The 27,922-nt window shown below is 41.9% G+C and overlaps 3 protein-coding genes and 1 long non-coding RNA gene across 4 annotated transcripts; 1 reads left to right on the forward strand and 3 right to left on the reverse strand.

Moving 5' to 3' along the window:
- Positions 1-250: 250 nt before the first annotated feature.
- Positions 251-4,028, forward strand: LOC136447625 (uncharacterized). Its single transcript, XR_010757766.1, has 3 exons — positions 251-445; positions 2,853-2,913; positions 3,801-4,028. It is a non-coding gene; the product is annotated as an uncharacterized lncRNA (long non-coding RNA).
- A 1,622-nt stretch (positions 4,029-5,650) lies between these two features.
- Positions 5,651-10,887, reverse strand: LOC136447624 (annexin A7-like). The gene is made up of 3 exons (XM_066446656.1): positions 10,797-10,887; positions 7,498-7,827; positions 5,651-6,828 (listed from the first exon to the last, which is right to left on the reverse strand). Exons 1-3 carry the CDS (start codon positions 10,810-10,812, stop codon positions 6,512-6,514), a joined length of 663 nt encoding a protein of 220 aa, XP_066302753.1. The 5' UTR covers positions 10,813-10,887; the 3' UTR covers positions 5,651-6,511.
- Positions 10,888-11,050: 163 nt separating this feature from the next.
- On the reverse strand, positions 11,051-18,535 carry LOC136447757 (low-density lipoprotein receptor-like). Its single transcript, XM_066446800.1, has 9 exons — positions 18,472-18,535; positions 17,763-17,900; positions 17,232-17,310; positions 16,498-16,623; positions 15,588-15,671; positions 15,057-15,185; positions 14,317-14,370; positions 11,958-12,092; positions 11,051-11,109 (listed from the first exon to the last, which is right to left on the reverse strand). The coding sequence occupies exons 2-9, from the start codon at positions 17,883-17,885 to the stop codon at positions 11,051-11,053; spliced, it is 789 nt and encodes a 262-aa protein (XP_066302897.1). The 5' UTR covers positions 17,886-17,900; positions 18,472-18,535.
- Positions 18,536-22,988: 4,453 nt separating this feature from the next.
- On the reverse strand, positions 22,989-26,239 carry LOC136447758 (alpha-N-acetylgalactosamine-specific lectin-like). Its single transcript, XM_066446801.1, has 3 exons — positions 26,024-26,239; positions 23,615-23,684; positions 22,989-23,184 (listed from the first exon to the last, which is right to left on the reverse strand). Exons 1-3 carry the CDS (start codon positions 26,094-26,096, stop codon positions 22,989-22,991), a joined length of 339 nt encoding a protein of 112 aa, XP_066302898.1. The 5' UTR covers positions 26,097-26,239.
- Positions 26,240-27,922: the final 1,683 nt, after the last annotated feature.

Raw genomic sequence — 27,922 nt, forward strand, 5'->3', positions numbered from 1 at the left:
GTCAACTGAGGTCAACTATGTAATTAAAACAATGTTGACCTAGTTACATCATATGGGGACCAGCCGGTGGTCTGGATATTAGCTGACTTCAGGGATTTCAGGGTTCTGATCTAAATATTGAAATCTAATCTCACGTTTTAACCAATCAGTCGTGTGATCTAATTACATAATCCCTCCCACTTGACAAATTGCACACTCTGTTATAAAAACCTCGCCACAGTCCCCGCCCTCAGCGTTTCATAACCTTCGAGGCTAGCGTTACATACAGTATACCGTCAGGTCAGCTCCGGGGCAAGGGCGCGCCGTGCAGCGGGGATTGCGGACCTGGGCACCCGGCGACAATAGCAGGACCGCATACCGGGGCCCGCCGCCAGGGATAGTCTAACACGACGGGGAAACGCTTACGGGCTTGTGTTGAGTCACGGAGACCCGGAATTCTTTCAAGGTAAGTTCTTGAAAACTTTTCATACGTTAAATATGTTTCTGTCGAAGTTTCTTATACTTGATAATAGACAGCAACTTGAAAATTTACTTGTACTTTGCACTAAATTTTACGAAATGAAAACTATGAAATACCAAGATGGGCTCAGTGGTTTGATTTTAGCCTCTACCATGCAGGCCCCTCGGATTTCGCTATGTTTATAGGCCCAGGGCTATCTTCGTGGCATACGGGACTCTCTGTTACTGTTGCCAGGTTTATTGTCCTTTGCACCCGGTGTTTTTTTTTTACTCGGTAGGAGTTGGCCAACTTCTGCCGCGTGAATGCAAAAGCGCTAGGCGGCGAAAAGCCCCCTCTGCCCCGACGAGAGCCAGACCGAAGCACGGTAGACTTGATGTCAACTTAGAGTGTACGTTTCTGTCCCGTTAACCTCCTTGTATTTGTTCTCGTATTCGTCTGCTCCGGTGTTTCTTTTACCGATTTTGTTACTGCCGAGAAGTATAAATTTTCTCTTTGTTGGCGAATTTTGTTGTAGCTGATATGTGTTTCCGTAATCATGCCTAATGTGTGAGCTGTCGATGAAGATTAGACACCCAGGTAATAAGATACGCCAAAAAAGCAGTTACTCAAACAACTGGATATGATTTAATATGTGAATGAGATGCCTAGACGTTGTTTTGACAACTGGCTAAAGTGTACATTGCTTTTCACGTATTCTATCCTGCTAACGTTGTAGTTCAGGAATTCGTTTGGTTATTTTGATAATTGCCACAAATACTAGTACCTTGTTAAGATGTTGTACATTTGATGAATTTTTGAATTTGTTATATCAACTCGTTCTTAGCTATTCATTGTTGTGGCGGACATCTCAATGTGTCACTACTTACGTTACATGTAGAATGATGATCAACGAGTAGACAATTTGTCACCGTTTTTTATAATGTCAACAATGATTTCCGCCCAGAACAGTTCTGGGTTCTTGTGGTCGTGGGGTACCAGGTATAAATTTCTTCGTCTTGTTGCGGACTACCGTAGAATAACGTTGCACAATGGTACTTAGAAGTAGCGCTTTACTACCTGGTCTGCTGCATTCTGAATCTGTTGGTTTTATACTAGTCAGTGCTATTTATATGGACTTTCTTTAAATTTTCGTTAGTTTTCGGTGTTTGTAGGATTTTTTTGTGGGTTCGCTGTAGTATTACGATTAGAAAGGCATGCTAGCGCTGTATACGGGTGGCACAGGACGGCCAGGAATGGCACTAGGGGACCCTGTCCCCCGGGCGTCTGTTTTTTTTTTTTCAAGTGTGCAAGATTAAAAAGGTATGTCCTTTAGTCGATGGTCGTGAGCTGCAAAGCGTAGAAAGTTTTTTACGACCATGGTAAGTAAGTAAAACCGTGACCCGGATATTTTTATATGTTATCAGTCAGATTCAATGGTTGTATTGTAAACATACTAATGTCGACAGAGTTGCGGTGACAGAATTTGGTCGTTTAGGGCATTGTCTTCTTGTTGTTCGACGTCATGATACGCGAGGTGATACTAATGATTTGTTGTTTTTATTGAATCAGTATTTTCAATATTCCCTAGCGTATGTTTTGTTTTCTTTGTACCGATCGTATGGCGATTGTTGATTAGCTGTCCGTGTTTTTTTAAGGCACCGGAGGTGAACTTGTACTCGTCTATGATTGGTTGTATTTTGTATTATGCATTTATTTGTTTGTAAGGGCCTTACTTTGATGTTCTGTATTAGGTAAGTGTGTTATAGTCGTTGTCATTTTCTTCTTGTTGTAAGTCTTCTTTTGTAATGGTGCCCATGTAGCAGTTTTTTCTAGTTAGCTCTGTTGATTACTTCGATCAGTATAAGTTTCGTAAACTTTGGTCCAATGTGCAACTAGTGACGTAATTCATATGCTTGAGTGATCAATGAAGTATTAAGGATGACTGAGTCATGTATATTTTCATCTCCACGAAAAATTGACATAAATGATGAAGTGCAAATTATGCATATTGGGACTAAATTTGCATTACTAATGAGGATTTCTATTATGGGGCACTTGCATACTGTGTCATCTAACACATGTTAGTTGCAAAACTTGTGCAAATATTCCTCTGCTGGAAGGCCTGTCCCTAGGGGCCCGACAAACCATAAAGGGATATTCATCCAAACCTGTATACTTGTTTTTGATATGTGGATAGCTTAAGTGATGATCGATTTAATTAGATAATACAAATCAGAATGTAATTTTCATGATTTTGTAAACCCAAATAAAGAACAAACGTTGAATAATTTTGAAGTCTTTGTGAAGTAAGGATGATTTTTATTAAAATAAAGGGCAAATCAGATTTTTTTTTAGTGATTGGCAGTAGATGACATCAATTTATTCATGCCCTTTTCTCTCTTTGTTCTCGCAGGTGAGCTACGCCATGCCCACCCTAAAAACCTTAGAAGGAATTCACTAGCTAGAGTAAAGAGGTGAGAGGCACAAAACTCGGTGGCTCACCGCCTATGAGACAACGTGAAACACGATGTCTCATAGCGGTAAGCCCACACAGGCAACAGCCAGCCTGCAGGATTTTTTCCGTGATCAGAATTTTGTTTGACGAAAAAAAATCACCGGATCCGGAAATAATTATTTTTGTCCCATTCCCACCGCACGGGCGGGCGCTGTTATTGGTGGAATATCAAACGTCCTTTATCATGTTTCGAGGGAAGAAAGCGCGTGTGAGCTTGAAAGTTTAATAATATTCACCCAAATTACAGAAAGTCTGATAACTATATAAGTATTTCAGACTTTTATGCATGTGACGTCTTTGCTTGCAACAACGGACGCTGAACGGGAGTGGGGGAAATAGTCACAAAAACGTTAGTCCGGTGAGACCGGTCAGAAATGTAATGGGGACGGGAATTTCCCCACCTACTGGCCTGTGTGTCGTCTCTCCGGTCGCCAGAGGGCGTTAGAAATTATCTGAATCGGCTCTGCCGCAAACCTACGCAGATTTACTAGTTTTCGTTGCAAAATTCCAAGCTCTCATTATCTTTACACACCTATTTTTGCTCGTTAAAGATAACAGAATATGCACAATCTTTGGACGTCATGAGTGGCATAAATTCTGTCAAATGACTGAAATGACGGGTGGTGGCTAGATCACTAAATTTTGCCGTTTTTGTTGACCTGGGTAACATATAATTCATATGTTGGGTCATTGTAAAGGCTGACCTTCGTAACTGAGCAAGCATCTCAGACTCTCAACCTGTGTTTACTGGTTTGAATAAAATATAGATAGATAGCTAGAGAGAAAAGGAGATCAATTTGTTCCTCGGCGAACGGCAGTGAATGATTTCTTTCTTTGTGCCCGCAGGTGAGCTACGCCGTGGCCACCCTTGGTTCTATAAGGACTTCACTGGAGTCATCGTGGAAGAATTGGAGTGTGCGCTGATAACGTCAACCCAGGAGAAACAAACAATGAATGCAGGATCGTCGCAAAGCCGAAAAGAAAAAAAAGAGAGAAAAAAATATGAAGGGTGACGCAAACGCACAGGATAAAAACAAATGAAACACAAACGAATAAAAACTCTCACACAAAACATCTACTATGTCCAATGTTAAAGAAACCTTGCTTGTATCCGCGTCCTTCCTTTATCCTTTATGTGTTCGCTATAGTCTTCAGGGAGCATCTAAAAGAACATGTATCAGCTGCATACCCAAACATAAAATCCTTTATTGTAGGCGTCGCCAAAAAAGAACTTATTCAAAAATCAAGCTTTGATATTTCAATGTATTCCTAGTTGAATCTTATCAGAACAAGAGGAATGTAAATATTGTTCTCTCTTGTTAGAAACAGAGAAGCATATTTGAAAATCAAAAAATGATAGCCAGTTTCTGTGCCTTAAGTAGCAAGTTCGCCAAAATGGTGTTTTACACATACAAATCTACAAAGGCCTTTCCTTCCATAAACTACACAGCCGACGGCTACCTCAAAACCAATTCCCAGGGGAATGCATTCGTGCAATTCCTGAAATTCTTTCAAAGTGATCGTAATACTGTAATAAATGCCTCCGCCCCTAAGGCGTCACCAACAATCGTAAAATATACCCTATGAGAGCCTTGTCTGCAGTACAGCTCCAGGCCGTCCCCTTAAACGTTACTAAGACTATCGTCAAATTTCCGCCTCTTTTGGGAATGGTGAAAATTGCGTAAGGACTGCAAAGGGGTTTGAAGTTTGGAGGCTTATTACCTTCGCCAAGAAGGTTATGTTTCCAGTTAAACCAGGGTGGAGCAGCTGCAGGCCTGTATTTAGGTCAACAGTATAAGCTGTCGATGGGTCTTCATGATCTAATTCAGTAGGTGAGTAGCGGTTGTTGAAACATAGGTCAAGTTCGAAAATGATTCAACTGGCATTTTCCGTCGGTACTGCAGGGGGCTGTGTCTGTATGTGTGCATGTATGTATGTATGTACACAGCATAACTTGAAAAGCTGTGCATGATTCTGCATGATATTTGGTGAATGGGCAGGGTTTGCAGAAAGGACGGTCAAGTTCGATAATGGGCCTCCTAGCGGGTACCTAAGGCATCGCAGCGAAGCTTCAAAGTTTGAGGTTAAGTAATCTACAAATGCTACGGTCTGGTGAAAACCTTATAACGCTGGAAGTAAGTTGTGTACGTTTGGCCCCCCTAGCGGCTTGTTTGGAACTGCAGTGGGCATTTTCGTTTTGACCTTTGGACATGAACTCAGCAAGGGCTCGACAGATCATTGTGATTTTTTGGCATGTAGATGGCTCAGGTGGTGCCTTACATAATCAAATACTAGTCATACAAATCAGGAGCTAATAACTAGTAAGTAAGGAAAGTTTATGAATATATTTTGTTATAAGCGTAAAGAATATCATCAACTCATATAACTTATGCTGATGATGGCCTTCATTGCATAATCAATGGAAAACATGTATATCACTCAAAAAGGTTACCATCATCTGGCGAAGTTATGAGGTCTTGGAACTCTAGCTTGACTATAGTTTTGAGAATGCGACCTTTTGAGATTCTGAAGTACCATATCTAAGAAGTTTCAATATAAGGGGTCGTCATTGAATATAGATCATAAATGATAATGTGTTTTGTCGCATTAATATCTAATCAACAGAAGAAGTCGAGAGCGCTTTTCCTGTGCTTGTTTTCAGTCAACAACAACTCAAAAAGAACTGATGAAGCTGGTAGATTATAAACTTTATTGAGACAGAAGGGATCCTACTATAAACTCACGCGCACACACGCAAACACGCACCCGCACGCACACACACACACACACACACACACACACACACACACACACACACACACACATGTACACACACAGCCAATTCAGGCGATAACATAATACACTAAAGATATAAAAGTTTGTATAAAAAAAACGTTGCCATGCCGTTTTCCATTCCATATGATCGCAAGTGAACAGACTAAATGAACACGTGAGATTGATCTGTTTGTGTTCTGTCCGTTATCTTAAAGGCAACCTAAGCGATATTCGGGCGTTGAAAGTCATATTTTCAAAATCATTGTTTTAGTGATTTCTATCCAATTTCTTGAACCATAGTAAACTTTGATAACGCTATACCATTGCATGTCGACCATCATGGAGCAAAAATGCGATGTCGTTGTGTGGTGGGAACTAGTTGAAAATCTGAGCACTTGGAAGCCAGACATTATTTCAAATCTTCCGAACATGAGCGATTCTGACCGGTAAGTCCGAAACACTTCCAGAGAAATAATCACATGGTCATGGCTCAATTTGCATGGGCATTGTGACGTCACGCGGCCGGAAGTTACTGAAAATTGTCGACAGAAAACGGTTACGGCTGGATTCTGGGCTGATTTTTGGGTGGTACCAATGAATAGAATATTCCTTTTGCGGCTTGTTTCTGCTCTTTTTAGACGCCCAAAGTATGAAATATTGATGCAAATGTACTTATACGGGGAAGTAAATGTCAATTTTAATTTCACAAAACAGACTTGCTTTTCCCAGAATATTTCAAGTTTTACCCCCTGAAATCGCTTAGGCACCTCTAAGCTCAGTGTTTATATCTTCGGTGCCTCGTCAGCTTTTCGTTTCAGGTTTGCCAGGTCACGTGCCGTGTGGCTGTAGGTCTTCACCTTGGAGGCGACGCTTCCAACTTTGGAGTTGAACCACTTCTTCGCCTGCTTCTGAGCATGCGCGAGGACGGCTTTCCCGTTGGGCTGACCCTGGGGCGCCCCCTTGCGGAGAAGCTGTTGAAGTTCAGCCTTCTTCTTTGCAGCAGCCGTCTTCAGTTCCTTGGCGCCCTGGATAGCGGACTTTCTCGCCTGGGTAGATTTCTTGGCGATGTAGCTGTAAGGCCCTCCGTACATCCCATGATCTATGACAATGACAAAATCGCAATTTTTACAGATTAGTATTGTGAGTGCCACAGTTTAGCACTCTGAAGGGTTTTAATTGTGTACACAGCGTACATTGTCGTGCCCATACCAATTTTCCTACGGGTGTTCATTGATGTTAAGAAAACGTGGCGTCGCGGTGGCGTAGTGGCAGGGTGTCTGGCTCCAGAACCCAGAGATACCGGGTTCAAATCCGGGGTTCCTTGATTTGTCCCGTTGACGTTGTGCCCGTGGGAAAGGTACTTAAAACGACTTTCCCACTTTACTCAGGAGAAAATTAGTACCTAGCTTCGGTTAGGGACGTTCCCCGGACGTTAAATGTAGGTCCCGTGTTTGAGGGGAGCCACACGTCAAGCACGTTAAAGAACCCAACACACTTATTGGATAGAGTAGGGGTCCTTCCCAGTGTGTGTGGATCATATAAATCTGTCCGGATATGCAGCTTGTACTCTTCAGTACAGACCTGATGTGTTACGCCGTCATGCGGTTTACTGGGCATGCAATACAAACAAAAAAAAACTATAAGATGAATGTATTGCTAGTCTGCATATTCACAATGTGTGGCGCAAGGCGTACGTCTTTCATGTGACACATGCAACTGTCTGGTGCTACTATTAGAGGGTGTGACTCTAAAGCTTCAGACTGCTTACCCAGAATGTATGGATCAACTGGGTCTACGTGAGGTTCAGGGAACCCTCCCATTCCTGGGAATCCGCCGTGTTCCGGGAATCCGTGAGGCTCTGGGAATCCGCCGTGTTCCGGGAATCCGGGAGGCTCTGGGAATCCGCCGTGTTCCGGGAATCCGTGAGGCTCTGGGAATCCGCCGTGTTCCGGGAATCCGTGAGGCTCTGGGAATCCGCCGTGTTCCGGGAATCCGGGAGGCTCTGGGAATCCGCCGTGTTCCGGGAATCCGTGAGGCTCTGGGAATCCACCATGCATGCCGGAACCATCCGGCAGAGGACCTCCGCCATGCTTCGACCCTAATAACAAAATTACATATAATGAATGTGCGACCTTACGTTTGATCTTGATTACAAACAGATAAAGACCATACAACACTTCATGCTAACAAAAAGACATCATTCAAGCTTTTTGAACTGCTTAACTAAAAACGAAAGAAAACAGCCTCATGGCGCGGTTCAAAAGAGACGTCTAACGGCTGAATTGAATACTGCAACATAAGATTGACCCTCACCAAGGTACACGCACAACAAGCATCAATACAGTTTGTTTCATTAGATTAATCAATAAATCAATCAACCAATAGATTAATCAATAAACCAATCAATAAGTTGCTTCATTCGGCGTGAAAAGTTTTATCTAGCCTGCCTTGCTAACTAATGTCGCTAAGGGAACTTCCTCATTTCAGATTTTGTGGTGGACAAATGAACCTGGTAAACTTTCATACACGCAGTCGGCACGGTTCAAAAGAGACACGCTACGGCTGACTGAAGTACTGCAGTCAGAGGTTGTAGAAAACTTGCCAATCTACACAGTTGCAAGTAAATTCAAACGCTGATGATCACACAAACTTTGTTCCACTGCTGATCCCGGTTTATTTGTCCATTTCTTGTTCTATTTAGCCAGGGTGGCCTATGCAGGGGGCCCTTGTTTCCAGCCGTCTACAATACAAAAATGTAGCACAACCCACACGCAGCGGGCACGGTTCAAAAGAGACACCCTACGGCGGACTGATGTACTGCACTCAGCGCCCTTAGCACTGAACTCGCATATCTACGCAGTTACAGTACACAAAAAGGACAACAATGACACAAAATGACCCGCGATGTTGTACCAGACCCTCTTCTGGGTGCAAAGAAGATAATTATCGCTTACAAGAGAGTTATTTGCGTATTAGATCGACTGTCGTTTGTTCTCTAGATCTACTGTTTGATTTTCATTTATTTCTATGTGTTGATTTTTTTACCTCCCAGAACCGATCTCGGTATCCTGGCACATCGCCATCATCATCACGGTGCCTTAATTATCGAGAGAGAAGTCATTGCAGAAATGTACTAGTATTACCGCCTGTCGATCAACAACGCAATAGACTTCCCTGTAATTCCCTTCCTTGCACGTAAATGAGGCTTAAAGCAAGTAGCCCAAGCTCGTATGGTCATTTTGGGGTCCCCCGAAAGTGCGAAATGGAACGAAATGGAACGAAATGGAACGAAATGGAACGAAATGGAACGAAATGGAACGAAATGGAACGAACTAAAACATATGTAACATTATGAAATGAAATACCAGGAGATAGCGAAATATAAGGAACGTTGTAACATTCACAGTAGACGGGAACAGGAAGTAAATACATTATATAGCGAGTTTTATTTCTTGAATCTGTTTGATAATAGTAAATACAACGTTTTTGCCCCGTTTGTGTGGCTAGATTCTTCCCTGAAAATGGGAGCGCAGTGTGGGAAGAGATCCACCGCTCTTCCTCTGTGTTTACCAACGATCTGCAAGTGAACAGCTGAAAATAGCAGGGAAAACAAGCAAACGGAACTGAGTATCGAAGTAAGGACTAGATTATACAGAAGTTGGTGGTAACATTGCATCTTATAATTCACCAAGAGAGCATGAGGCAAGCGTAATTTTATTATTTATACAGCGTGTTTGCGTGTTGCAAATGGAGCCCCGCATGCAAATGAACCGCCAATGTTGCCAGCGCATCGGAACTGTGCACGTGGGCCGGCGTGCTACCGACAGGTTGAATCAAACTCCGACTTCCAAGTTTTATTTACAAACGGTTTTAGTCCATAACTAATACGTAGCTGCATATCTCCGCAACAACGATTTTTATACAACCTATTGTTCGGCTGGTCGGCTGTCTGAGAATGGACCCTTCCGTTAATGATATGCAAATCCAAGTCCATTCAATCACGGACATGGACTGAGAACTACCTCTGAAGACATTTCTGCTTCCTTGTTCACGACAAAACAAAGGGAGGGTGTGAACGGGCAGGACATGTATTTCACAGTCCACACAACACGCAAACACGCTGTATAAATAATGAAATTACGCTTGCCTCATGTCCTCTTGGTGAATTATGAGATGCAATGTTACCACCAACTTCTGTATAATCTAGTCCTTACTTCGATACTCAGTTCCGTTTGCTGGTTGTCCCTGCTATTTGCAAGAGGTCATTTGCAGATAGTTGGTAAAATCAAGGAAGAGCGGCCGAGCTCTTTCCACGCGGCGCTCCCATTTTCAGGGAAGAATGTAGCCACAAAAACGCGGCAAAAACGTTGTATTTACTATTATCAAACAGATTCAAGAAATAAAACACGTTATATTATGTATTTACTTCCTGTTCCCGTCTACTGTGAATGTTACAACGTTCCTTATATTTCGCTATCTACTGGTATTTCATTTCATAATGTTACATATGTTTTAGTTCGTTCCATTTCGTTCCATTTCGTTCCATTTCGTTCCATTTCGTTCCATTTCGTTCCATTTCGTTCCATTTCGTTCCATTTCGTTCCATTTCGTTCCATTTCGTTCCATTTCGCACTTTCGGGGGCCGTTATGGCCACTTTGGGGCACTGAAAACGGCGTAACTTTAAACAATTTTGCTATAAGAACGCTGGTTGCAGTACTTCAGTCCGCCGCATGATGTCTCTTTTTAACCGTGCCTGGGTCGCGCCAACTGCCTGCATCGGAGAAGGTGGAAACAAGGGTTCGAACGTAAAACAAAGTTTTGTGAATGCTTCAGAACATTTCTACAGTACGGTAGCTACCAGCAGAAAGCGGTTACAAGCTGGATTAGGCTGTAAGATCATTAGCAACACTTTGGGGCACTGTTAGTGTTACTGCACAGTGCACAGTTAAGGACTTGGTAAAGAGTTGCAGTACTTCAGTAATCCGCATGGTGTCTCTTTGAACCGTTCCCAAATACTGCAAATGTATTCTCTACGTTAATTTGCTCATTTTACAGTTCACACTTACCATTCAGCATCGCCATTAGTTCAGGAATCGGTAAAGATGACACGGAGCCCAGGAGTGCAACAAGCACAGGGAAGTCTAAAGAAAAAAATACGAAGAAGTTGATACAACGGAATATAGAACCGGTGTGAACAAGACAAATCTCTCAAAAATATCTCAAAATTGAGTGACAGTAGTAAAGCACTTGAGTTGAGAAATTTGATATAAACCGTCGGCAAGTTAACAAGACAGATCTCTACTGTACTCTGGCGACATATTCAGTTCTTACCTGTTACTGGTCCCAGGAAATCCATCGGATCGCAAACGGTGTGGTGTCCTACAGTGTACAAACAGTTACAGAACGTAAGAATACTGAAACAACGCAAGACTTTAAGTGCATGTGATTTATTGCATACTTAGAGCCAAGCGTCGTACATATGCCATGTCAACAAACAGTCAGATTCACCCGTAACCCTACAGTTGAATTGATATGGTCGAGATTGAAGTTGGTTGGGAGTTCCTGTTAGTTATATTACACACAATATGGAAAGCCATCCGTGTTTCCTTTCAAAATTGAATATCAATACTTCGCTGTAATGAATTTTTGGGCAAGTAACATTCACAGGTATACAGGTACATAGGTACTTTCGGAAAATGACCCAATTTACCCCCGAAAAGAAATCTCTAGAAAATCCTCTCCAATTAAGTCGCAAATCAGCCTAGAAATGCGAAACACAATGTCCATATTGGCTATAGTTCCATGAAGTATTTACCGTAGATTGCACTTGATGTAGCTTTATAGTAATCAGAAATATTCTTAAATAGAACTAGATTGTTACCTACGTTATCTGTAAATTGCTGTACATTATTACCGATACAATTAGCCTAGAAGCAAGCAACTCTATGTCTGCATTAGTTTCATGTTGCAATTGCCGTAGATCACACAGGATATAGTCTTACAGTGACTAGAAATATTCCTATATAGAACTAGATTGTTACCTATCATTTTGTCTGTAAATTGCCATACATAATTGTCACTGATGCAATTGTTGTGCAATAAACTCATTCATTCATTCATTCATTCATTCATTCAGATTCATTCATTCAATGAAAAGAACAAGTGAATGAATAAAGGGGACAATAAACGCTAGTCCGGAGGCTGGAGTCGCTTGAGTTTAGACTGACCTCCGGATCCTTCACAATTGAACTCGTCGCTTCCGTCACGACAATCCGGATAGCCGTCACACTCCCAGTAGTCCGGAATGCAGTATCCGTTCATGTCGTTGTCGCACAGAAACGTGCAGTTGTCCGGATAGTACACTTAGACAACATAACATAAAGAGATATGATGATAAGTATCGTACTTTCGAAGAAGATGTGGGCTAATTTCCCTCAGATCTAAGACTTCAGTGTTCAGTCACACATACACCCCTTGACTTGTCACTAAACCGGCGTCACAATTCATGCGAGCATCGGCCGACTTTGTCGATCGCCCGTAGCTCGCCGAATTTCAAAATCGCACGAGTGTCGACCGTATTTTCCAATGAAAATCTCGGATGACGTCCGCCGAACACTAAAAACTAAAAATCCCCCATAAGATGGTACCATCCCTTGGACATGGACGAAGTCAGAATCGACTAACCTTGTAAAAGGCCAATATTTGGATCAACTTTGATTTCTAAAAATCGCCCGAAGCCTAGAAATCGACAGGGCGCCGGCTGTAATTCGGCCGAAAATGCACATTTGAAGCTCGCCAACACGTCGGCCGAGCTGAATTTCTTATTTGTGACGGAGGCTTAAGCGAACTGGTCACCCGTCTGATATCATATCATATCATTGAAACATATAGTTGATTTTGTTACGTATTGCAATGTTGTATTAAATGTTTGGGAGGACAAATTGTAAATGTATTGACCTCTCCTTTCAAGTTGTGATTAACTGAAATAAACAAAACAAGAGCTTTTAAAAAAGCTGGCGTTTCGGCTACGTTTATAAGTGTGAATTGTCTTTTCCCTTTACTTGAAGTAAAATCTGCCAGAGGAAGTCACTCAAGGGCTGTTCAGTCTATAAGAAAAATTGTCATTTTGGGAAATGAGTACTGTCTTAATAGAGAAAGGCAGATTGGGGAAAGCAATTTTGAAGTTACGTCACTTAACTTAAGTGCTTTTGAAAAAGCTGGTCTTGGCCTACAACTTGTACTTATTTGTAAAATGTATAATAGGCTCATTATAAAAGCTATCAATGTAATTATGTACATGGCACGCAATAAAACATAAAATTTGAAAAAGCACAATTGAATCATCAGCACTATGGTAATTAAGTGAAATAGAAGTTCATAACAGCTAAGGTTCTATCTAAAATGACTACCAAATGTCAAACAAATCAACAGCTACCTCATCCGTATTATTCTGGTTTCCGCATTTACAACATTTCTTCCTTATTTTCCTGGGTAATTTTGCTAAAATTCATGAAAATTCCCATAGTTTTGTGCCGAGGGGCGCCACTTTCCACGTCCATGTTGTCTGAATGAAGTCGATACTGAACAATGGAGCATTTGCTACTGTAACAAAGAATCGCTGTTTTGCAAACAACATCAAGAGCCTCTGTTTACATCGGGGATAGAAGTTTAGTGGCGAGTGTTTTGCAAGAATCATCTTACCGCGCATAGGAGCCGCTGCACGGTATTTTCCATTACAATGAACAGAAAAATTCGAATGCCGGGTTTGGAATCTATGAAGTCCTGTTCATAAGACAAAGGCCTTGTATATATTAAATGAATATTTAAAAATAACAAATATAAAATATTTCTTTATTTATTAATGAAAAAAAATGATATTCATAAATATGATATTGATAGATTAATATAATATCAATATATATTTTTGATATTCAATATCTAAAAAGAAAAAAAAATCCATGCACGGACACGAACCCGGATCTTCTGGGTCCGAAGTGCATCACGTTGCCAGATCGGCCAAGCTGCGGTACGTAACTAGCTCTGGACGTGATGCTATAACGTCACTATATGGTATCATTTATGCCGATTTTTGGTCGTTTTCTTGACGAAATCATTTTTTTTCTTCTGCAATCTTGTGGAATAGATGTAATATGGTCATTTTTCAGGATATCAAAGTCCGAAACCACAATGCAATGATATTTCCGAACAGTTGTAGCAGTCACATGCGGTCGCCGTCCTGTGTCACATGCAAATCTAGCGTGCCTGCCTTTTCGTGCTCTCTTGCCATATAAGGCAACGGCTATACAAGGATTTGAGAACGTATTGCCATATAAGGTCTTATTGTGTGCGACACAGTGTTGAACCAAGCTTCCCTGGTCCTTGCTTGAAGGTAAAAGCCAGGACAATGCGTTCCGGCGCGCATGCGCCGAAACGCAAAAATACACCAATCATTCTGAACCTTCTGTATACCATAGCAACGACAGTCATGGGTATCATAATCAATATGAAACATTTTGTACAGAAACACACGTGTACACACTCGGATAAATCATGTCTCGACGAAGTCAATAAAAAATGTAGACCTACCATATGGATGTGCGGTTGGTGGTATGGGGTAGTGAGGTAATCCAGGAGGGTCATCTGTGTTGAGAAATAGAGATAAATATGAACAATTCATCCATTTTAATTCAAGATGCTAAATATATGGTAGTGGGGTCGTGTGGCGCAACGGCAGAGCTCTCGGCTCAGGACCAAGAGGTCCCGGGTTCCAATCCTGTCATGTCACCGATCTTGTGCCCTTGGGAAAGGCACTTTACACGACTTTCCTCACTGCACCCAGGTGTTAATGGGTACCTGACTTCGGTTGGGAAGGTCGTATTGAGGTCACCTGGTGGCGCCCAGACACTTGCGACAGTTCCACAAGTGTGGAACAAAAATATGTATTTGTTGTGTATACAAAAACCTGCATCAATTCAACGCTAGTAAGGCTGCCATTGCAGATAATTTCTGACCAATAAAAAAACATTATCATTATCATTATTTATATAGGTTCAGTCGTCTACTAAACCGTTGGCTGAAATTGTTCAGGTTATTAGAACTATACTAGTTAGAGAACTGTAACACACACGTATTTTCAATTAACTGTACTGTGTTGTATTGTGTTCTATTGTGTTGTGATGTGTTGTGTTGTATTGTGCTGTGTTGTGTTGTGTTGTGCTGTGTTGTGTTGTGTTGTGCTGTGTTGTGTTGTTCTGTGTTGTGTTAGAATTCGTTTACAACATTTCTATTTGCAAAAAAAAACACTCTTGAGTAACCGTTTTAATTACCCCTCTCGCAGTGCTGTTCATCACTGCTGTCGTAACAATCCGGATATCCGTCACAATGCCAGGACTCCGGAATGCAGAAGTTGTAAGCGTCGTTCGGGCAGTAGAAGTTGCAATCCTCCGGAACGTAGTCTTGGAACGAAAAATACATTGATCAAGCCAGATTTAACGTTACTCAGGGGCAGGGCAGACTAAAGAAAAAAAGTAACCGAGCGTGGATTAACAGATATCCATGAGACAACATGAGAATACATTAATGCAAAAGAAAAAGAGGATGGCGATACTTCTTTTTGTCCTGTTGTACCATAGACCAGAGTTTTGAGAAAGAAAGTTCACCCCATACAACTAGAGTACCAGGCCAACTTGAGCTTTCTATGAACAAACAAAGGTTTAAGCAAACAAACAAATAAATAACCAGTTTGAAGGGCTGTTTCTCAGTAACCGCAAGTCTGGACATTCTAATTCACATCATCTTCTGCAAAGATCGACCATCCATAACTTGCAGAATTGTTTGTGTTTGTACTAAATATATACCTGGTCCCGGATAGATGGTGTCCGGCCCGCCCAGGATGGGAGGGGGGTAGGTGGTGTAGGGCACAAATTCAGGGATCAGTTCACCTGTGAACAAGCAAACAAAAAGTCTGAAGTGTTTTCGATGTTTGTTATGCGTCATACCTCTGGTACACATCTCATTTTTTAAGGTAGACACTACTGAACACACCAGAATAAGACAAGATATGCGCGACCATGTGATTAAGATGCATTTTTGCAAGTATATTCAAAGTTGTGTTATGTCAACCAAAATTCCTAGCTACGCGTAATTGAGAATTAATCACGAAACAGAGCTGAACTGTATTCCAAGTATATTGGTCTAGATTTCTGGACGCAATGCACGATAACCTGCAAAACAGAGCTAAATTGTATTCGAACGCAACAAAGACATGTTTGCCGAATTTTGGTCGTCTCTACTCAGCCTTCGTAAGGTTCGGAGATCACATGACCTAAAAAAAACGTTGTAGAACGCAGATTAATGTTAGCCTGGGTGCCATCTTCCGTAGCAACTGCTGTCTCTATTTTCTCGCTTGCTAAATATTGAGCCAGCGGTTAGTACGGCGGATGGCACCCTGGCCTGGTCACCAGTCTCTACGGGTCGGCTTAGCTGTGTTTTACCGGACTCAGTCTGCTATATTGACCCATTTCCGTCGGATCGTTTGCTTAGCCATATAGAGTTTCGTAGCCATCGTTGTTTCGCCGCCACCGTAGACGGCGATGTAATTTAATCCAAGGCCTTAAACCAACACCACGAGCGGGCTAAGCTCTCTGGGCGGGCGGGGGTCACTCACAGCGCCGTAGAGATATCGGGGAGCCGCCGATGGTATGGTTTCCAGGCTAATGGCACCCAGGCAAGAATGACTGTTGGAAATGAATGAAAAGTTGTGCTTACTTTCCCCGCAGTGTGACTCGTCCTCCCCAGTGGTACAGTCCTCCATTCCGTCGCACACCCAGTTCTCTGGGATACAGCTGGAGTAGTAGGAAAAGGTCGTCTCGCACTCGTAGGCACAGTCAGCTGCTGAAAAAGTAATGCAGTAACGTTACTAGTCATCTTCGACTAACGTGAAGTATGATGCTTTTTTTTCGCCCGCATTTTCAGCCAAGTACTGAGGGGGTTCTTTTACGTTTGACGCCTGAGACTTACGTCTGAAGCTCCTCGATACACGGTTGCAAATTAAAGGCTTAAGTTTACATCACCATCCGAAATGACAAGTGCAACCCCTCACACCATAATCGATGGATTGAACCTCTTACACTGATGTATACGGCAAAGCTAAAGAAATCAACATTCTTAACTGGAATGTTTGAAGAACAGTGTTCAGCGCCCTTTCTCTTAATGAATAAAATGACCACATCTAACGGGTGTACAGAATAAACGAAATGGACCGAAATGGGACGAAATATGAATCAAACTGCATTTATTTACTGAAATATAATAATCCCGACATTTTAAAGTAGCCTTTAGGTTATAGGATGGTACATATCAAGAAATCAGTTAAAAGAAACAGAACAGATTATTGCATTTCAAAGAATGAGGCAGTCAAAAAAGATACAATATTCCATCAATCCAATCATCTGCTTGGAGAATAAGTTACTCCTAGAATATAAACCCAATATGTAAAGTACCTCCGAGCGTGGCCTGTCGGGATTCGTGTTTCTTCTCGGGAGCCAACACGCGGAGTTGTCCCATGACGTCACTAAGCAGCTTGAAACATACAATGATGAGGGAACGGTAGTTCAGAAAACGGTAAAACACAGGGAAGAGCTTTTAAAGTATTGCTAATATCACAATGGACCATGCCATATACTATAAAACACATGACTGGAAAGTCACTAGCCGCGAGAATTGTAATATCTTGTATGGTTTTATAATATCCCAGGAAATCATGATCATATACGTGGTCTAGTTTTGCTAAATTAGAGGGAAAATCTACAAAGTTAGAGGTGCCCTAAGCGATTTCAGGGGGTAAAACCTGAAATATTCTGGGGAAAGCAATTTTGTTCGGTGAAATGAAATTGACTTAGCAATATAACCACATTTGCATCAAAATCACAACAAAAAAAAATTTTGAAAATATGACTTTCAACGCCCTAATATTTACTTAGGTTACCTTTAAGAAAAGCTAGCTAGGATAGAAACCGCTGACTCAAACGTACCTTCTTCTTTTGCTTCTCCGACTTCTCGACCCCGGCGACGCCCCCGCTCTTCTTCACCGGGCTTCCCTCCAACCCGTGTGCTACAAGAACCACCACGGAGAGTGCAACTACAAACCAGCGCATGGTTGTCCCGCACACCTGAGACAGAATTTCAATCTTTGTTCATGTCTAGTTAGTAGCTAGTAATTCTTCGCTAGATTTGGAAGCAGCAAGAATAATTTCGCTATTTAGGACGCCGACGTCACTTAAGCCCCCCTCTCACTGCATCCACGGAACACCGGCGGCGTCGCTGCTGCTGATCGAATTGACAAAGCACTCAACGAATTTCATCGACAAAAAACGTATCTTGTTAAGCTCTGTTTGTTTTGTTGTCTTTTTTGGTCATACTTGTACTTTTTGAATTATATTCCCATTATAAAGTCAAGGGTGACACAAATTCAGTTTAGAACGCAGCGACGCCGCCAGCGTGCCGCGGGTCCAGTGAGAGGGGGGCTTAACGTCCACGTAGGACTCAGCGACGCCGCCAGTGTGCCGCGGGTCCAGTGAGAGGGGGGCTTTACAAGGACATCGGTCTAACCGCCAAACTATCTAGACCTGTAACTTCGTCCGGAAAAGAAGCCATGAATAAACAGATTTAATTTCTTCTTGCATTACGCATGCATATACTGAAACAGATGACAAAAATTAGATGCTAAGAAAGATTAATTACCTTCCTAAATGGATGTAAAGTAAGTCAGTGCTCCTTGGTCCAAGACGATCGCTGTTCGATCCAGAATCTCGCCGTCAACTGTGGCCTTCCTTGCGCTGCGTCGGTTTTTATAGACCAGCTTGACTATAGACGCGGTCTTTAAAGTCCCAGGTAAATCTCTGGTCTTGAAAATCTTTTTAAGTGCTAATTAAGGTTTTCACGGATGAGCACACCTACCTGAAGAACTCTTTGAAGTGTAGGCAAAGCTGTGGCTGGTAGTCTTCAAGCTTTATACTCAATGTAGAGAAATACAGGTGTTAAAACAACGTTCTTTACCCCATGGAATAACAGACTTGGTCGCCATGATACGTCATACATTATCCCCTACCGGAAACTTTTATCCGAACTAATTATATACAACAAAGGATATGACGTTTAGAGTAATGTAGTTCAAACGCCACTGTATGGGTCTGGAAATTCTCCACGTTTGTTGTGAGCTACAAAATAATTGCGGTTCTGGTGGCAAATGCGCATATGTTGGAACATTGGCGGAACAAATCCGAGTATGTTTTTCTTGTTTGCACACTTTTGGCAGATTAGCCGAAGAGGCTCGGTGAGCGTCACTCCACCGTCAGTAGGTAAGTATATCATGTGTGCCTTCCCCGAGGGCACAACTTCGGGGTTAGGCGAGTATTGAACCCCAAACCTACTGGTTCCAAGCCCATGACCCAACACTCTAACCGTTACGCCACGCCATACCGACTCCACACTGTGTCTAAGTAGCCGCCTTTGAAGGCTTCCATGGCAGCGCTGGCGTTTATTTTTGGGGGAGCGCTGATTTGCGATTTTTAAGTTATCGGGTAAGTACCTGCTTGGGGGACCGTATCTGCTAGGGGGACCATATCTGCTTGGAGCCCGAAACTGCTGTCATGGGAAGTCGGCTTCAGGTCGGCTTCTAAAAAGGCCGATCAAAAAATAATTATCCCCATTTGGCATGGATGTGCTAACTTCCCGTAATAAACACGACCATCGCAGGGAAATCTTCACGCCCCTTTGAGCAGCGACTTCCCATTGCAGTGGTTTCGGGCTCAAAGCAGATACGACCCACCCATCAGCAGATACGGTCCCCCAAGCAGATACGGTCCCAAAAAATCGCGAATCAGTGGATTAAATAAACTCCAGAATAAACGCCGGCGCTGCCCGGGAAGCCTGCAAATGAGGATAGCGTCTTAGAATGAAATTTAGTAATACCCACTCGCTAGTCTAGCCTAACCCCTCTTTCACCCACACTTCATCACTGACGAGTTTTTTCTTGAAATAACCCAGGTGAACAAATAAAGGGAAACTCAGCCAGGAAAGTGCAATGATGCTTGGATTTGAGGAGAACGCTTTAGACCGGTGGTAATTTGTTACAAATGACTACTACAAAGAGCTACAGAAAGAAAATCACATTTCAAAGACCTTAACTATAAATACTTACTTACTTCACTTACTTTGGTCAAGTTCCGCTCAAACCGAACTTAAAAGACAAAGACACGTACGGCTCCGAATCTGACTTCCTTTAAGAGACTCTTGAAGTAACGGAAATGAACAAAACGAACGGACACGGACTATGAGCCAGCTTTCGCCCTACTATATGTTGTATTTTGTCGCAATTGTATATTGTTGTACCATAAATATGTAATGATATACATTGTGTATGTTGATAGAGTTACATGTATTAGGACTCAAATGACTGTTTATCTTTGCTAAATTGTATCTAACCCTTACCTCTTTCCTCATAACCTCAATGAAAAGCGGCCTGCGTGCCGATTTGAGCTTATCATGAATAAACAAAGGTTCAAACAAACAAAGCTTTCTCAACTCAACCCTTTCTTCCACCAGAGACTGACTCTAAATCTAGATACTAAAGCTGAAACCTTTAGGACTCAAAGGATAAGTAATAACAACGGCTACAAGAGCCGTCTCCTATGTTCTCTTTAGGCCATGTTTATTCGATTATGTGGATGACATCCATGCGCGCATGAATTTGCGTTTCCAAATAAACGTTTTCCACCATACTTTAATCGTACAAAGCAGCTGCAAAAGGAACGGGTATATGTCATACATTGCAAAAAAAATATCGAAAACGGTTACTAATGTCATAGAATGTGAAAGACAATTCCAAAGAAAAAGATGTTCGTTATACCGTACAAAATACAATACTCTTGTGTTTCAGTCATTGGTTCAACCTTCCTCTAATGTTCTAAGAGTGCCCAACCCAAGAGTGCCACGAAGAAGGCACCTTTTTTTTGCCAAACTTTTAATTTCTTGGGCACACTCGCATTAGTTGTGTGTATGGGGGGGGGGGGTCCCCAGTGGGTGACATCCATATAATGGAATCGACATGGCCTTACTTTGGAAAAACATTACTGCCTGGGCAAATTTCTAAGTGGAAAGCCTTCCGTTGGTTGTCATGACGTCATCATCTTACTGCCAACAAACCCAGAATAGGGAAAGAATTGAAGAGGCTGTTATCACCTACTTATGTTCCCACCTGGTCCCCGCCCATGTACCTATCATCTTTGTTCTCAACCCTCTTTGTTTGATATGTGAGGTGCGGGGGTTAAATCTAGGTCAGAAAAGTAGTCCTTTAAAACAAGAGCTTTCCACAGCAAATATTGTAAGAAGCTTGTTACAAAGTTATGAATCTAGCCCAGTCTCCCTCACGCACACATATTTTACGCGCTGTCTTTCTCTCATTCCCTCCAAATTTTCTTTCTCTCTCCCTCTTTCTGTCGAATTCAATTTTAAGCAGGCTGTCACAAATGTATGAACCTAACCCCCTCTCTCTCTCTCTCTCTCTCTCTCTCTCTCTCTCTCTCTCTCTCTCTCTCTCTCTCTCTCTCCCCCACACATAATCGGTCATAGTACACACACACACACACACACACTCACACACACACACACGTTTATTCGCTATCTTTCTCACTTACCCCCTCCCTCCCCCATCTTTTCCTTCCTCTTTCTCTCTCAATTTTAGTTTTCAGCAGCCTATCACAAATCCATGAAACTAACGCTATTGCTCTCTCTCTTTCTCTCACCTTTTATCTGCTATCTTTTTCGCTCAGCCCCTCCATTTGCCCCCCCCCCCTCTCTCCCTCTCTCTCGCGGGACTAACCATTTGCTTGAGCACTTAGCTTCGCCCCCCTCATCATTTTGGGGAGACAAATCACTTGAATTATTGTTATCTAATTCGTGCTAATGGTCTAACGAAAAGCAGCGCCAATATTCTAAATGATATAACAACAAACTCAACTCAGTGTGAGATACGTTTTGTAATCATTTGCTTGTAATAATAAGTACATTTCCATTTTTTTGTATACTCGTGCCTGTTGTTATCCAAGCACCTACATGTGTTAACAATATATGTAGGTATACGTACTGTTAGTAGTGAGAATTTAGTATCGATATAACATGTAGTATTTGTTCCGATACAACACAATAATACAACACTTTGTGACGTCGTTTATAGATTACCGGCCAAACTAGCTAGAGTACACTATTTACATAAACCTGTGATGAAGTAGTTCAAATGCTCAAAGGTAGTTATTAAATGTGGTGACGCCTCAGACGTTTCAGTATCTGAAACCTATGTTTCAGATACTGATATTGTAGATTCCTGTTTCCGTAAGCATTTCATACTTCCTGTGTGCATACGCAATATATACATATAAAGATAACTACATAGAGCACATACAAAAGTAGCAAATTTTCCTAAATATTTTCCTTAGTTTTGTCATAAAGGACGTTAACATTCGGCCTTTCCGCCTTCTTTGTGCCAAATTTATACATTATACCATCTAACATGGCCGCCATCTTTTCACTTATATTTATTATTATAACTTGCTATTTTCGACATAGTTGCGAATCATGCTTCAATGAAGTTCAAGGTGAAATCTGAGTTACTCCCCTTGTTTCTCGATGAGTCCTCAGTTTTTTTAACGACCCTAGTATTTGCCACTATGTATTTAAAGGAGTCCTAAAGTCCAGAGGGGGAAGTTATTTTCCAAAAGATGGTAATTTTAGGAAGTAGAAATAAATATTTTTACCAGTATACGATAAAGTACCCACTAGTCCCGTGCGCATCCAAAACGTTCAGTATTCTACCAAATTCCCCAGGTGACCCTCAGCCTATGTGTTTTTTACAATGTGCCTGACAATGCCTGACAAAAATTAGATTACAAAAAGAATGTCAGGGTGGTTAAGAAAAACCTTCTGGCTATGTGTTCTTTTATATCTTATTAACAATTGGCCTTTATATCGTGCTTAACCACCCTCATTTACACCGAAAATATCCACGTTAAAAAATGTATGTTTACGCATAGGGAATACACTGGTAGGGTCTGCAGGGGTTTAGTGAGTATCATATTGTTTAAAAAAAACACACCTTGTAAAATTTACCACAAGCAGAATTTTGTAAAAAGTCGGTTGGTTATGTATTGATTGATACATAATCTAGTGGAAAATAACACCGCCTTCTGGAGTTTAGGACTCCTTTAAACGTTATCATTTCCTGAACGGGTCACCCGTTCGGCCCTCCTCTTGCAGATGAAGGATCTCGTGTCCCGATCATCGCAGGCCACGTCGTACCACTGGTCACTTCCCCAGACGTTCTTCATCACTATGGCAACGCAGAAGTTGATCTTGGCGCCGTCTGGTTGTGGGAAGCCGGTCCGGATGTCCACAGGTGACCTGAAGCAGAAAGGGTGAATAGATTATACCTTTGTGACAAGACCAGGTCAGAAGATACAAACACCATACGTTTTGTCGGCTGCAGTACAAAGAAAAGCCGCTAGAGTGACAAAAAAATTCAGAACGTAAGACAAATATTAAACACCATCCACCAACAGCCACTAGGTAAAATCCTTGTTCACATGCGAACCCGCGCGCGCGCACACACACACAAACACACATGCATGTACACATTCACATTCATACATTACTGTATTTTTTTCTAATAATCATGATCTTCAGCTAGGTAGTTCAGAAAATGTGTACTAAGGGGAAAAAAACTGGGCCACTTCATGACGTGAGCACCTAGTCAGGTAGGCAGACTATGTGACTTAAAAGTAGCTTAAATGTAACTTATTTCATTTCTATCTGTGTTTGAAATACTACTCACCAGTCCGTGAATGTCAGGGGGGTGCCATCAGTCCATACGAAGGTTCGGTTTTCATAGACATCATAGAGACCTGGGGCAACGAAAGTAAACTTTTGGTGGTATGTTTGTATTGGTTGGTTGATAGCTTCCCAGCGTCCTTTGCGCTTTTGCTCTAGATGAGGTTTAGCAAACCCTCTGATTGTCTGAAGCTATCTTGGAGCGACGTCGCCAGAACCGTGTCTTCCGCGGCTAAAGAGCAGGGCCCCTACGCGAGCGAGCTAACAAATCGAGCGGTAGGGGCTCTGTTTTCAAGAGGGTGTAGTAAACTGCCTCATGGCGTAAAACACCGGGTTAGTACTGAACAGTACAAGATGCATATCTGGACTGATTTATTTGATCAACTCACACCTCCTACTTTTTGTATCGATTAAAATGATAATAGTAATCTTAATTGCATATTCATTTATGAGGAGATGAATAGTTGAACATACATGATGTAACGATGAATATGAGAGAAACAATAGTAGTAACGTTAACATTAAAATCTAACATAATACTAAACTCTAGAAAGGCAACATTTGCGGGAGCAAATGCAACATGTTTCGCCCATTTCCCTCCCCATGCAAAAAGCGACTGTGGCATAGAGGCTAACGTTTGTTGTATGTCTGCAATGTTGGTATTTGAATGAATAATTGAAATTCAATGTACTTGGTATTTATCCTAGTTGGTTTCGTATTAAAAGAATAAATTATGTTTACTTCAAGTAAATGTAGGACCGATAATGCACTATGGCGCTGGCATGACACTGTTAATATATGCAAAAAGGTGACCAACAAAACTTCGCCACCAAGCTGACTATCTGGTAACGTTACCACAAACAAAACAAGTTGCAGACAATTGTGTGTGGGGAAATCTTCGGCTTTTATAAACAAGTGCGAGTGGTTGCGATGAAAATACTATATTTTAAGTACAACGCTACGCCACATATTTTTCTTAATGCGCTATCGATCAGCGCCGATATTCAAGACTTCCCCGCGGCCCGATAGTGTAGACATGTAACACGGGTTTACGCAAAGAGGTTGAAACTTCTTAGGTTTACGTCATTTTTAGCCAAAAACTTTAAACAATTACTCGAAGCAAGGGCCTCCTTGCTCAATTATGGTAAATTTTCATGCACTTCACAACTCTCTATTGTTATTGTTAATATTATTGTCAACGTCTCGACACGGGATGTTTCCTAAGGTGGGAAACTTTGGACATTTTGTGTGCACTATTGTGCGCACTGCACTGGTGTCCAATCTTAGAGACACGGGTAGAAAATTAGTGTACATAGCGAGAAAATGTCAGGTTTCACCATAGTGTCCGAGCTTGCAAACTTGTGGAAATCTTTGTTTCCATGCAGTATTAAAATAAGAAAACACCGTGTGTGCCGAAAAATACCACCAGAAAAGCTTTGAACCTTCCCAATTGCACTTTTAAACTTCAGTAGGACACAACAATAACAACGCAAGGATGGGAGTAGTGAAGTTGTGCCTGTACCAGTAGTGCCCCTAATTAAATTGAATATTTTAAACAAATCAGGTTGAGCTTGATAAATCTGCGCTCTCTCATTGGCTGACCGAATTAGTCCACCCGGCCAGATGAATAAAGATGTGACCTATAGGTCAGTGAACCCATATGAGGAAAATAGCCGATCTTCTTCCCAAAACACCCTCTAAAATCGTATTTCGAAGTGTCGTATGCCGAAAGTGCGAATGGGATTCTTTAAATATTTGTTCAATGTACCACCATAGCAAATTTCAGGTCATTTGGATGTATTTCCAGAGCACAGAAGGCCATAATGTACGTTTTTGGTCAGAAAAACCTCAATAAAATCACTTTCAAGGTCAATGTCGGAAAAATTTATTAAAAAAACTCCCAGGGTATTTACCCACTCTACCTGTAAACCAAATTTCAGCTCAGTTGGTGCAGGGACGACCGAGCTGAGTCGATTACAAGATTTGACAGGAGAAAGAAACCATACGAACACAATATGTTGCGCCCAACAGTATGTTGGGCTCAACATAATTATACAAATGTACTACCGTACATCTATATTCTATTAGCCTTTTCTCTCTTTTTGAAACACATGGCGACATAATTACACACTTCGTCAATTACATAACCATTTATGCATGATGACATTGATAAACTACGAAACAACACCTGGAAATAAAATCATGATTAGTTCCATCATTTATCTATTCTTTGTATTATTGATCTAATTTTGAGTCACCTTGCGATTGGTTGACCAAGCATTTGTCATTAATGGTTATGTTGACCCCTTGAAATGTCTACATCTCGACCTCTATGAAAAGCGGCACTGATGACCGAATGGAGTATTTTCGACACTAGATGAAGGCACACACACACAAAAAAAACATGTTTTACCTATGAAAAGTTTTGGATCAGCGATTCGCTTCACAACAACGTTGGTGACCAAAAGCAGGTGAAGAAATTCCATTCCCTGTCTGTCAGCGATGCTGGTCAGGTTGGCGCCGACTCCTCGGCACTTGATGTCTGCTTCTTTCCAGTTGACTGGCACGTTATTCAGAAACGTCTGGTAGCAGTTTCGGCGGAACAAATGCCAGCCGCACGGGCAAATGAACCCTGGTCAATCAGACAACCGACAATAAGTTTTTCCTTGAATAGTTACATTTTAGCTGGTAAGTCACGGGGAAATTATATTCTTTTAGAACATTTATGCTATTTTGTTGATCTGCTGGAATTCAGAGTAAGGTATCGTTACAGCAACGTCGGCAAGGTAATGAACATTTACGTTGTAGAGCCCAAACTATAATTTGGCGTAACGTAGTATGTAACATAGTATTATACGAAAGACGTATATCTTAATTTCGTTGTTCGTTGGTAGAGTGCTGGATTTTTCCAGTTTGTCATAAGGATAGCGAGCAAGTTTAACATGCTTTATCCAAGATACATTATGCTCTATTATATCATTTAAAAGGCAGGCTGGCAATGGGCATTGATAGCTTATTAATGATTTGGTAAATAAATGTTCACCTGCATCATCCGGCAGGTTGCGTACCTGGCCGACGGCGCTGAAAGTGCTGATGTTGAAAGTTGCCATGAACCCGCGACTGCCGCCGATATCACCGCTATTGCTGGTCGCCAGCATGGCCAGCTGCATGTCATTGGAGCTGGACACAAACCGCTTCTGTTCGTTCTCACCACGGCACAGGCCGTGGATCGTGTTCCACCGTACCGTCAGGAACCTGTCCCTAACCTGCAGCATATTCAAATATTATTCTACTTACACAAATATGCATCCAACAGACCCAACGCTTCTAGCTCTATTGGACAGAGAATCTCCGTGCAAAATATATAGAAGTCAACTATCTTATTTACTTCAGTCTGTATTTACTTTTGGATTGAATTAATAATTTCTTGGGTGTGGGTGGGGGGACGTAGGCACACTTGTTGTATATATATAGAGAGAGCGAGATCTAACGTTATATCTATAAGTTTGTATATTTGTTAAGTGGCGTTGGCAAAATAAGTTGTATAACTTGAGTGCAGCGCCACTTTGTCTTTGTCCGTTATCTTTGAATAAAAAATTAAAAAACCTGCAGCACACGGCTGGTGCAGACGCCTCTCGAGTATCCGGGCAAATCAACGTCCAGCAGCATAAGAGTGACGTAGCTTCCCCTCGGACCATCGATGGTCCACAGGCAGATGACCGAGTGAGGGAAGGCAGTCGGGTATCCGGGCGAGTAGATCAGGCCACAACGGTATTGGTCAGGGCTACCGCAGCGGATATTCCCACATGTAGTCTGACGGGCCATACAATCGTCACACACTAAAAAAAAAACACAATAATATATCAACTGTGGTTGGTGAAAACCCCTTTCAAAGCTAAAGTACTGACACACTCCCACAAGTACGAAATCGGACACCACGTAATTAATTAGGTCATCTGTCATCGACCTCCGTCCCGGGATGCCAGACCTACTAACAAGGCATAGAGTGACAGGCGGGCGTCCCCAGGGTTTGTGCGGACGGACTGCAGAAATTCCTTTAAGCGGGAATTCTTACAAATCGGGCGTAAAGTATACTATTAAGCTCGCTCCTAAAGCTTCGCTAAAAAAGATTGACAGGATGATTAGAATGGAATGTGGATTTTTGTTGTTGGATGGGCATATCAGAGACCAGTTGTATGTACTGCGTTTTTAGTAAACAAGGATACACCTCTCTGGATCAAAGTTGAACTGTAATTACCAACTCACAAAATGTGGACCTCACGGAAGTAGTGGATTGCTCATTCCTTGACAA

The sequence above is a fragment of the Branchiostoma lanceolatum genome, chromosome 13, assembly GCF_035083965.1.
Source record: "Branchiostoma lanceolatum isolate klBraLanc5 chromosome 13, klBraLanc5.hap2, whole genome shotgun sequence".
NCBI lineage: Eukaryota > Metazoa > Chordata > Leptocardii > Amphioxiformes > Branchiostomatidae > Branchiostoma > Branchiostoma lanceolatum.